At 36.1% G+C, this 12067-nt stretch overlaps 1 protein-coding gene across 1 annotated transcript; it reads right to left on the bottom strand.

The window, feature by feature from the left end:
• Nucleotides 1–3944: 3944 nt before the first annotated feature.
• On the bottom strand, nucleotides 3945–10808 carry LOC147397356 (protein SUPPRESSOR OF GENE SILENCING 3 homolog). Its single transcript, XM_086452939.1, has 4 exons — nucleotides 10026–10808; nucleotides 4972–5266; nucleotides 4536–4780; nucleotides 3945–4397 (listed from the first exon to the last, which is right to left on the bottom strand). Exons 1-4 carry the CDS (start codon nucleotides 10728–10730, stop codon nucleotides 4257–4259), a joined length of 1386 nt encoding a protein of 461 aa, XP_086309065.1. The 5' UTR covers nucleotides 10731–10808; the 3' UTR covers nucleotides 3945–4256.
• Between the last annotated feature and the right edge of the window lie 1259 nt (nucleotides 10809–12067).

Here is a 12067-nt window from a genome sequence, read left to right as displayed (position 1 = left end):
TTTACTTCGATTTGTAGTCACTTCTTACGTCATCATCACCTCCTTTTTCATAAAAATACCTTTTTCTTTGTTTATGATTGTAAATTTCTATTGATCCATCAAATATGATGGGATCTTCCCACCAAATAATAGTTGAGATGCGCATTCTTTGATGGCCGTTGGATTCAAGCATTATGAACATATTAGGGATAATCTCGAGAGGGTTGACTATATGGTAAAACTAGTAATAAGGGTTGGATCCTTCTAATTGTGTGATTCAAAACTTTACTTTATTGCATGTTGGAAACCTTCCATAGAATTGGGACATGTGATCGGGACTCGTACCATTCCATAAAGTGTGGGGATTCATTGTAATATTAAAAAAAAAAAAAAAAAAGAGATAAAAATATTTGATGAAAAATATTGAGTTTTTCGATTTCGAGTGAGGGATCGTATACAGGGACAGAGCTAGTAAGAAGACAATGGGGGATAATTGCCCTCACAGAACTTTGAGACACTCTTGTATAACTTTGAGACACTCTTGTATTTTTAATTAATTAGATGTCTCATTTGCCCCCACCCCCTCACATCCCTACAATTTTAACCCCCCTCCCTTCATTTTTTCAAGATAACATTGCCTCTTGATTGGGCCTTCAATCATAGATGAATTGGAAATGACCTAAATATTATTTTCTTCAACTTCCAACAAAAAATTTCTAAATTTCTCTCTAAAACTATTCATTGTCAAGCTCTTCATCTGTATCATTAATTATAATTTGCCCCAACTAAAATAAAATCCTGGTTCCACCCCCTTGATCGCCTATCAATCTGGTTTTACATCTGTTAGGCAAACATTTATGGTTCATGATCAAAAGTGAATGCCATGTGTCACTATTTGGCATAAGCAATGTATGAAGGTCTTGTTAACATAAAGTGCAATAAATATACCTTGGGAATAAATACCTGGGGGGCATTTTGGTATAATAAAAAAAAAAAAAATTGAGCACATTTTCGATACAAATTTCAATTTCCTAAGTGTATTTTTGCACTTTAACTTGTGCCCTAAGGGCACACGTTAACAAGAAGTGATCTTCTCGCCTTGTCCTAGATATTTTGGGATTTGCAACATTATTCTTATTGGGATCTACAAAAAAAAAAAATTGTATTGATGGCGACATTCCTCTGGATTGATTTTGTATTTTTTTTTTCCTTCTTCAGAGTCTTGATTTTCTGATGCCCCCTCTAACATACTTTCCAATACAGCCCCTGATATGGCATGGGCTAGAACCATAGATCTTTTTTCTCAAGATACACAATTATAAATTCTCATAAATATGTGTGATTGTGTATCCCTAAGGAAAAAGATCTATGCTTCTATCACATGTCACTTCAGGGGGCATATGTTCAAAGCGGTGGTCAAAAAATCATTGTTTTTTTTATTTTTTCCTAGGGAAACGGTTAGTGGTAAGTAATTAGTAGGGGAAGGCGGTTTTTGAACTTCAGACTTTAATCAACTTAACAAAATGGCATCTTCAGATTTAAAGTGAACATTTCATGAGAGGTGGATCATGTTGTGAGTCATCCAATTACCTACAAATAAATTTTTTGTTAACCTATGAATTATGATCAAATTTAAAGCAAGAATCCATAAAACCATCTCTCCTTGTTTCATTATCATCTTCTTTCAGCAATTCCAGATTTGTTGGAGCATGACGGGAATGGTGCCGGCCTTCTCTTCTTGAATACACATCATGAAAGGTTTCTGATCCCTTCAGTTATGGTTTGGGTAATTTACATGAACAAGGATTGTTGGAGCATAACAGGAACGGGGCTGGCCTTATCTTCTTGAATACACATTCATGAAAGGTTTCTGATCCCTTTTGTTATGGTTCTTTATATCAAAGGATTCAAGTTTTGATGAGCATATATTTGTGAAAAAATCGAAACAGCAAAGAAGAAAAAAAAAACGAACAACACAAGGATTTATGTGGTTCGGCAGTGTGGATGGAACAAAACAAGAACAATCACTATTTTCTCTCAAGTTTTACAATCCTAGATAACTCTATCTATAAAGCCGGGAGTTGCTAAAACAGGTTTTTCTTCCAAAACAGAAATCCCCTCAAAAATAGAAAATCCTAAAGAAAATATTACACGATTGTCCTTTTCATACCTCCTACAAAATTTGGGCCGGGGGCGCTGTCCCCTGCACCCCTGCAACTCTGCGTAGCACAACAGAATACAAGACAGTTATACAACAATATTGATGTAGTTAAAACCACCATTTGAAATATATATACTTGACTTTAAAAGAGTTCTGATCCAAATATTAATCTAGCTAGCCTTCATCACCTCGGATGGTATTGAGCAGATGCTTCCCAGAGGACACATTATCCCTGCTGGTTTATTATTTATGTATTGGTTATGAAACCTTCATACCTCCAATAATTACCCTCTATAGTCCTTCCAACAATCTCCATACCTTCTCTAAATACTGAAACCATCCTTAAGCATTTCCACAAACTTTCTCATTACTCAATCCTCCCATGTTCGTGTCAACGCCAAGTCATGGATGAGGGAGGTGGCAATCCTGTTTTTGGGTTTTCATCTTTAGCATGACACTGCTCACATCATATGGCAGACTAGTAGTAAAGCAAGATTTTTTTCCCTTTTCAATGCTCCATCCACAATTTAAACTTTAATGGAGAGTTCGATCTTTTCACAATAGTAAATCATTTACACACTTATGACTGTGTATATGGGGCTCCTAAAAGTTTAAAAAAAAGTTCACTCCTGCAACGGAATTCTGTCAAAGATGTTAGAGAATAAGATGAACTGTATTAAAATGCATGAGATACATTGTATCATTGTTAGTGTATCTCACACAAATGGAAGGTTGTGATGAAGGATATTCTAAAATAGATATTGATATTTAGAATATATCAATTAGGATATTCTAGAATAGTTATATTAGGTAGTTTTCATATATCTTGGTTGATGTAATGTCTATAAATATCCTATTGGGGCTTTTGTAATATTCATCCAAGAATCTCAATAAAATTCATATTTTCTACATGGTATCAGAGCTCAAGCTCCATTGAGCACATCGATCTTGGTGCGCCGTTCTTCGGCGATGGCGCCACCGCCATCGCCGAACCTTAATCATTTTATTTACCTTATTAGTATTTTTTTTTTTTTCAATAAAAATACCATCTTTCTTTATGTTTTGAACCTAGATATCTTATTTTCTTCTTTGCTATTATTTTAGTTTTTTTTTTTTGTTTTTCCAATAAAAATCACAATTTCTTTTATATCTCTACAAATCTCCCAATTTCACACATTCATGCTACACGATCTCGATTTTTTTTTTCCTTCTAAAATCTCTCCAAAAGAGTTATTTCATTTAAATGGCACAATCCTACTTTTTTATGCTTCTGGGAGAGATCATGACAGATCTGGTCTAATAAGCCACCGGCTCCGACAGACTCAAAAAGAGCAGGATGCGACAGTGATGGACTTCATAGACAGACGGTGACCACCAGCAAGTACGATTGGCATTTCGACGATCAATGAACATATCCATTATTGAAATCAAGCAATTATTCAACAAAACCAATTGCATATTCCTTTTTCAAAGGACCATGCAATTGCGGGAGGATGTTAGAGAATAAGATGAACTGTATTAAAATGCATGAGATACATTGTATCATTGTTAGTGTATCTCACACAAATGGAAGGTTGTGATGAAGGATATTCTAAAATAGATATTGATATTTAGAATATATCAATTAGGATATTCTAGAATAGTTATATTAGGTAGTTTTCATATATCTTGGTTGATGTAATGCCTATAAATACCCTATTGGGGCTTTTGTAATATTCATCCAAGAATCTCAATAAAATTCATATTTTCTACAAAAGAAACATCTTAGGAAAATAAACAAAATATTCAGATTACAAAGAGAGGGTCGTGAAGATTAACTATATTACAATGTATTGTTACAAATATTAAATGACGCAGATTGTTTTTCATGATTATTATACATAAAAGCAAATCTTACACAACCCCGTGACGAGATATAAAGTAGCAAGTTCATGGCTTACATGTAAGTCAGGATATTAAGCATACTAATGACATATACATCATATTTTCGTACGGTTTCCCTTACAATTTATTGCTTTAGTTCTAGCAGATAACAATGATCTAGCAGTCGAGAGAAATTACCTATTAACTGCAGTCTTTATTTTCCTTGCTCGTGAGACCTGTAAGGATTAGCAGCTTAGATAACTGGACGTGGCTCATTACAAGAATTTGGCATCGTGTGAAATGGTTTCTGCATCTCCCCCTGCTCTATTTTAATTTTTTCAAGACTATTGGTCAATTGTTTGATGGCAGCCCCATAATTATCCAGACAACCAATCTGCCAGAAGATTAGGAGGACCAAAGTGAATGATAATTCAGTGTGTTGAACAAGATAAAGCTCTATTTTACAGATATGAACCATATAATATCAGCTTTTATCCAAAGAAGTTTTTCAGTCGGATGAAAGAAAAAGTACCTCCTTTTTTGATTCTCCAAGTTCCTCAGACGCCCTTTGTCTAATTGTTTGGATTTCAAGTTCACCTAAGTGAAGCTTTTGACTGATGTCATCACAAGTCCCCATTAGGATTTTATTTTCTTCTGTTTCACATGAAACTTTTTTCTCAAGCCCAATCATCTTGTGATCATTATCTTCCATTTTCTTCAAGGCATTAACAACCATAATTTTATACGACTTCATCTCAAACCGGTGCTTTTGCTTGCCTGGAGAAGTAGAAACATTTCATTCAGGAAGACATCAAAATATAAGGAAATCTACATACGTTGCAAAAACCTTTAGAAAAATTTCCATTGCACAAATAGTCAGATTTCGTATGTAGAAATTACTTCCTAGTGTGCGTGGTTTTCTAAAAGAAAAAAAATTAAAACCAACTTAAAAGAACTGCCAGAGAGACCTTTGGAATGCTTGTTGAATAACTCCATATCACCCTCTGTAGCCATGTAACCATACAGTAAATGCTCCCCAGCAGACTGTGCACGGCCTCGATGATTTTCCCACTCATATTTCCCCCGACCTTCTTTAAGGAATTGTCTGTGTAAGCCTTCTGCTTCCACATATCCAACGGCAGAACCCTCAAAGAGAAACAGACTGACTCCGGAATGACCACCGGGTCCATAGGCACTCTTGACTTTACTGATATTGTAGTGTTTGAAACAACTGCGCAGTTCCAGGTTTCCCACTCCAACCCACTGAAGTCAACAAGAAACACTTGCTTAGAGCAAAAGAAACGACAAATATCAAGAAGATTAAAGTAATAGTTGAGCATTGTACAAGGGGAAATTAAATCAATTATCTGATAAGAAATAAATATGCTACTAAATGTTGAATAGAGATAAGTCAGTTTCAACAGATACCAACACAAAACAGAGGATGGTTTTGATTTAACAGGATTTCAAACAAAATATTTTGCTCTAGTTGACAAAAAAAGTGCCACTTAGATCATTGTTTCACTCATTTCACTCCTTCAAACATTATTGAAAGAGTCTACCAAAAATGACAACTCTAATTTAGATTTTGAATTACGATAAAAACTAATTGATTGGTAGGTAGGATTGAAGAAAAAAAATTGGGGTTTTCGTTATTGGTTGAAGTTAATGGCCGAACTCCTCCAAAATCTTGGTAACTTCGTGGTAAATTTAGATTCCAAGGGTGTTGTAAATGCATCAGATACACTAGATTTATAGTTTCTTTTTTCATTTTTTTCTCTTATTGATACACAGATTTTTAGGTATATTTTATCAAACTTTTGAGGTGAGAATTCCAAAAATAATGGGAAAACTCCATCTTCAATTGTTTTTACCTCAAACATCCATGGTTGAGCTTGATTTAAAAATATGTTGTGTAACATCACCAATCTATGACTTGTCCGGATTTTTTTTTCCTTCAAAATATGTCTTTATTTTAAATTATCTGAAAAATGTCATTTTAAGAACTACTAGTAGTTATTGGTAAATATCCCAATAATATGTAATATCCAATGATTAAAAATTACCTCTAAAGGAGTAATTTGCTATGTATGAGAGTATTCTAGCTTCTAAGCATGGTATCACACATATGATCCAATATGTTGTAATTTAGTAAGAAAATTAATATTTTATTTAAAACTTAAAAATACATTAAATCGAAGAATTAATAAGTTATTGAAGAAAGTGATTTACATATTCCATGTCCTTTACGAAAACTAACCTGTTTTTTCATTCATATTCATGTTTGCATCAACTTTAATTGTGAGATTGTTTAAAATCCTTCAAGAATAGATTATACGTGAGATATGAATATATCACATCTTTATAAAAAAAAGAAGAAGAAGAAGAAGATCTCAATATACTACACAGAAGGATACTAATTGGTAGCATGGGGTATCACTACCATTCACAAATAATAATGGTGGATTCCCTAACCTAGCAATTTGCATAACATGTCCAAAGGAAGTGAGATTACTAATGTAGAGATATCTAAAGTCCATGCTTCAAAAAAGTAACAAAAGTTAGAATGGAGGGTAAGTTACAGGATATTATCACAGACCAGCCATGTGGGCAACTAGATACAGTTTAGTTGACAACTGTGAGATTCCAGTACCGTCGCATTGTTTGACAACATCACAAAGAAGGAAATGTAGACTTTGTGCATGTCTCTTTTGCTAGCCAGTGGGATCTCAAGTAGAGGCCAAGGTTGGAGATTAGTGGACCAATTGTGATGTTTCCCCGGTGAAGCAGGTGGTAGTTCATTAACTGCTGGCACATAAGGTGGAACCATGTCAGGTGCCCGTGCACGTTGTGGGATTTTTCTCATAAACAAAGCATGAGAAATCCCATATCTAAGGAGAAAGCTTTTTCCATAAACTCTCATGCACATAAGTGAGAGGATGCAAGCTGAAAAGGTGGAAGGATTCACATGGAATTGAGATTATCAAAAAGAATTTGGCAGAACCCTGTGCTAATTCATCAATATGCCAACAATCTACAACTACAAAATATTCTATAAGGATGCTAAAGCCGAGCCAAGTGTGAAGCCTCCATCCCACCCCAAATGCATAAATTTATGAACAGGTAGGTATAAGATGAAAAGGCCGAGATAAACAACTGCGTTGATTGTCGGATAAAAAGCCAGCTTATGAGATGAAAGTTATGTGTGGTGGATGCACAAGACCCACAAAAAATCTCCAACAACAAGTTCATGGTCAATTGTGACAGGAAAATAAATCTTTTGTGAGTACGTTGACACATTGATGGTGAAGAAGGAGGCAAAGTACATTTACAAGATGAGGTCGTGGATACTGCGGAAAGGGAGGGGCATCATATATGTTGTCATTGTCGCCAACAAAGTCTCCTAATGTGAAGGCAGGAAAACACATCATGGAGAAAGGATAGATCCCGTGTGTGGCACACTGCACTATCCAGATACTTACTGAGAAGTTGTAGTACCCAGACCCTTCATTTTACCCCACCTTACCTGTGTCAACATAACTGGACACAGTTATAAGTATGGGATCCATGTTGAAACTACCAAATCATCATCTTCTTTTTGACCTTTAATGATTACTGTGCTGAGTACAGACCCAGTAAGTCATGCATGTATCCATGTGTGGCAAATCATTCTTTCATAGGTAAGGTGGTTGGTCTCCTAGATTGACTGCTTTTACGGGGCAGTACCAACTACCAACTGTGCATGACCAAGGAATAAGATGATTTCAACTCAAGGAAAACCCCCTTCTCATGGGATTGCAACCAGGTCGTCCATTTTGGGAAGATAAACCAACCAGCAAATCATTTTTTAACACATTCCATAGCCTATTTTTTCCTACTTGACTGTTCAAGGCATTGGCTAACTTTAATAGATGGGGTTCCAGGTACGGATGATAGCATCCCAATATAAGGACAAGTTAATAATATTAGTAAGCCTGACAGGAATCAATTATTGCTTTGTATGGTTGACATTACCACCACACACCCTCACCCCCAATCTCCCAAAAAATGATATAGAGAAGGCAAACATGAATAATTTATTGCTCTGTCTTACTTTACATACACATGCACATTTTAATTAGCAAACATTCTAGATTTTTTTAATTGGCAAGAAACACTTTTCATGTTAGCTGGTGGTGTACCTAGAGCATGTATATAAGTCAAGCATCGAAAGCTGATATAATTAGTAGTAAAATGTAACATGCCTACTAAAGAAATGTTACATATTGTGGACTGAAATATACACTTATAGCCACGTCCAGGTACCATAATATTTGGGGGCTGAATAAGTCCAATACCTGGACCCCCAGCCATACTGAACATCTGACACCTGTACAAGTATATGGATAGTTGAGATTTTGGAAGAAGAGGTCAGTGAAGAGGGTGACCAGAAAAGCCAAGAAGATCAAAATCTTCATTCATAATCATGACTACGTACTCTTTTTGATAAGTGAGGAATGTGGAACGGTTGTAGTCCTTCCAAGCTAAACCAGATGCACAACCATGTGACATTGTAGAGTCTCTTACGAGTGAAGGTGGAATCGGAAAAGCACTTGGAAATTTTCCGATACCCTGATTTAGTTTTGGTTGTCATCTGCTTAGTTCCAGGCCAAGGTTCTTTGGTTAGATTTTGGATCTACGGTGCACTGAGAATCGTTATGTGAGGTCTTAACTCTATCTACAACTTATCTAAGTTCCAAAAAGCTCATGTCAATCATTGCATCTTAAGGCCCCTGATGAGGTTCCTTAGAACATTGGTCAGAAAAAACTTGAATTACAAGAAGGTCACCTCCATGGACTCGCTTTTGGATAGAACTAGTTCAGTCAATCATGCCAGTATGGGGGCAAACTCTAATAGTGCAGAAGTGGAACCCCAATGACACATTCACAGTTTGTAGGAAATCGGTCTTGATTGACTGCACCTCTCCTTCCTCTATAGAGCATTTGGGATCACGATAATTCTTTCTAACGTGCCTTTTTGGTTTGGACGACCATGTTTGGTAAGATTAATCAAATTCAACCTTCTTATAAATGGTTTCAGATTTTCAAATTGGTACACTAGGCATAGAAGTGGGGCGGAAACGATGAACCGTCCGTTGATTCATTGTCCGTTTTTTTCTCAAAAGTGATGGTGGTTCAAAAGAATTGGTTCAAAGGGTTTCTTTGACGGAGTCTGTTCATGGTGAAACAAGTTAAGCCATTGGCTGACCAATCCAAGTATTTTGTCCGGAGTTTGGGTCTTGGGTGCTCTAGAAGTACAAAGTTGAAACAAGTTCACACAATCCAAGATAAGCCATTGGCTGGCCAATCCAAGTATTTTATCCGGAGTTTGGGTCTTGGGTGCTCTAGAAGTACAAAGTTGAAACAAGTCATATGCATCCCAAGGAAATTTAGAGCCATCTAGAGGGTTTTTTTTCTCATTAAGACTACCCAAATTATGATACTTGTAGAGAAAGAATTGCGATAAAGCAAAAAAGTGAACATCTTGTATCCAACAACAAAGGGTGATCAATTGGAGAGTTGAGTTGAGTTGAGTGAAGAGATTCGGGATTCTGATATGTCTAGCAATTCGTCAATTCATACCGAATGAAGTTATCAATCATTAGTGTCAGTGAACATAGCCATAGCAGTGAACCGTGTAAGTTCGTGTTCTTGTGTAGTTGGTTATTTTCTCCACTTGTCTATATTTTATTGTTGTTCGTATGTGTGGTTTCCCAGCATAGTCTAATATTATTCTACTGTCTTGGCATTCTGTTCAACAACAGATATCAAAATGTCGGTGAACCAGGCTTTGACACATAGCAATTAACATATCCAAAATAAATTTATAGATACTTTTAGCTACCATAATAGAAAGCAAAAAAAAAAAATCCTTTAAATTCGATCTTAAGTACCAATTTCCCCCACCAAAGTGATGAATTGTAAGCTTAACGCTTGCAGCCTCAAACAATATAAAAGACGAAGAATAGTAACCAATAATTACCTTCCCATTTTCATCCCTGTGAGATCGAGTATTCTGGACGATAACCATAGGAGGCCACACTATCATGCGATCCTCCACCTCCACCTCGTCCCTCAATCCCTTCGACTCCAGCAAATCTCCCTGATTTGAAACTGAAAACCTCAAACGCCGATCCCTCATTTCTCCATCAACAATCTTTGCAAACCTTCTGTGCAACCTCACCCTTTTCGACCGCACATTCTTAGCATGAGTAAGCACCGACTGGAATCCTCTGTACCACATTACTGCACCAACTCCATCTCTGCAAGCAGGACAATGCATCCTCATAGTTGGATCATCGATCTGATCCTTACTAAGAGAATCCAACCATCCAAAGAAATCTCTAAGCCATCTACTCTTCTTTGCTGTCTCCAAGCTCAAATCATCAGAATCATATTCATCGTCTCTACACATCCAATCATCATCTCCATCTGATTCATCTTGATCTTCGATCGGAATTTTATCTGGAATTCTATCTGTTCTCGATGTCTCACCAATAGTACGATCCCTTCGTTGCCATTGGTTAGGGTTTCGAGTGATGAATTTTCGGGAATTTAGGGTTTCTCCTGGTTTTGAATGTTTTCTAGCTCGATTCGATGAAAAGATGCGAGATTGAGGATTTTGCTTTCTGTACGAATGTTCTCCCTCCTCTGTGGACGAATTTTGGGGGAGCTTCTGAGGAAGCATTGCGAAGTTGCAGTGTTGCAGAAGAGAGAGAGAGAGGCGTTTGCTTTGCTTTCTTCGTTACTCGGTGGTACAGTACTACAGTGATGGACAGTTGACTACCGTATCCAAATCTGACGTGGCAGACGACCTCGTAAGTTAAGGTAAAAAAAACGGTTGGTCACACCCAAAGAAAAGGCGAAAAAGTGATCTCGAGACGGTTATTACCGTTGATTAACGGTGCCATTTTCTTTTCTTGACGTGGCGAAGTAGAAAATAATCTATAAATTTTGGTGTGGCCCAGTAATTTGCGACAACTGCGGGGGTGTACCCAGATAGAGATAGTAAAATCTTCTTTCTTAACGCCCCTCAACTCCCACCCATAAAGCGGGAAACTCAAATGAATTAAATTGTTGATCTCGATGATTCATGTTAGAAAATAACATCTTTGTCTTGAAAATTGTATTGATCTCGATAATTTAGATTTGAATATTGATCTCAATAATTTAGATTCAAAGATAGTGATTATAAAAGATGATCTTGACAATTGTTGATCTCGATAATTTGAATCATATAGATTTAAAGGAGGTCAAGGGCATTAAGAACAACAGAAAATACTAAATGAATCAAGAAGTTATCGCAGATAACCTAGGGGGGATTTCAAAAGAAGCCCGTCTCACAGCATCCACCAAATAATTTTACTAAAAATTTAACATTGAAGTTTTTCTCTTTTGGGGGTTTAAAAAATATATATTTACTAAGCATACCAATCTTTCAGAAGATTTAGTTTGTACTTCTAATTTATACTCTCACTGGCAGAGCCCACATGAATGTGATATTGGATTATCCACTCTTATTATATATTGAGACGATCAACATTACTGAAAGTGGACTAACTTATCCATCCAACTAGAGTTTGATGACTAAAGTTAGGGTATGTAAGTGGATTATTTCGTGACAAAAGCATTATAGTTAAATTAAAAGAAACTCTTTATAAGATGGTAGTAAGACCAATTATACTTTTACAGAATTGAGTATTAGGCCGTCAATAGACATCATGTTAATACATTAAATTTATCATAAATGAGAATATTGAGGTGGGTGAGTAAAAAAAACTATGAAAGATAAATTTGGAAACAAATACATTTAGAGAATAAGATGTAGGAGCATTTTCGATAACTAGGCATAAGCTCTCTATATATAAATGGTTTAGACATGTTTAATGAAAAAGGTAATAAAAGAACTACGGAAATACTAAAAAAGAATGTGAATGACTAGACTTTTAATGATAGAAGACTTGACCTTGGATATAATGGAATGGAATAATAAGCTTCGATTAACCAAACCAAAAACTTTCGGAC

The sequence above is a fragment of the Akebia trifoliata genome, chromosome 8 (assembly GCF_017979445.1).
Source record: "Akebia trifoliata isolate Shusen 1 chromosome 8, ASM1797944v1, whole genome shotgun sequence".
NCBI classification, from domain to species: domain Eukaryota; kingdom Viridiplantae; phylum Streptophyta; class Magnoliopsida; order Ranunculales; family Lardizabalaceae; genus Akebia; species Akebia trifoliata.
Note: the sequence above shows the minus strand (reverse complement) of the source record. Positions and strands in the feature narration are given on the sequence as shown.

Excerpts from the sequence above, each read along its gene's own strand:
- LOC147397356 (XM_086452939.1), bottom strand. The coding sequence starts at position 10,730 with ATGCTTCCTCAGAAGCTCCCCCAAAATTCGTCCACAGAGGAGGGAGAA. Across the intron at positions 4,781-4,971 it reads ATTCAACAAGCATTCCAAAG|GCAAGCAAAAGCACCGGTTT; the intron begins GTCTCTCTGGCA and ends CTACTTCTCCAG. Across the intron at positions 4,398-4,535 it reads TTGGAGAATCAAAAAAGGAG|ATTGGTTGTCTGGATAATTA; the intron begins GTACTTTTTCTT and ends ATCTTCTGGCAG.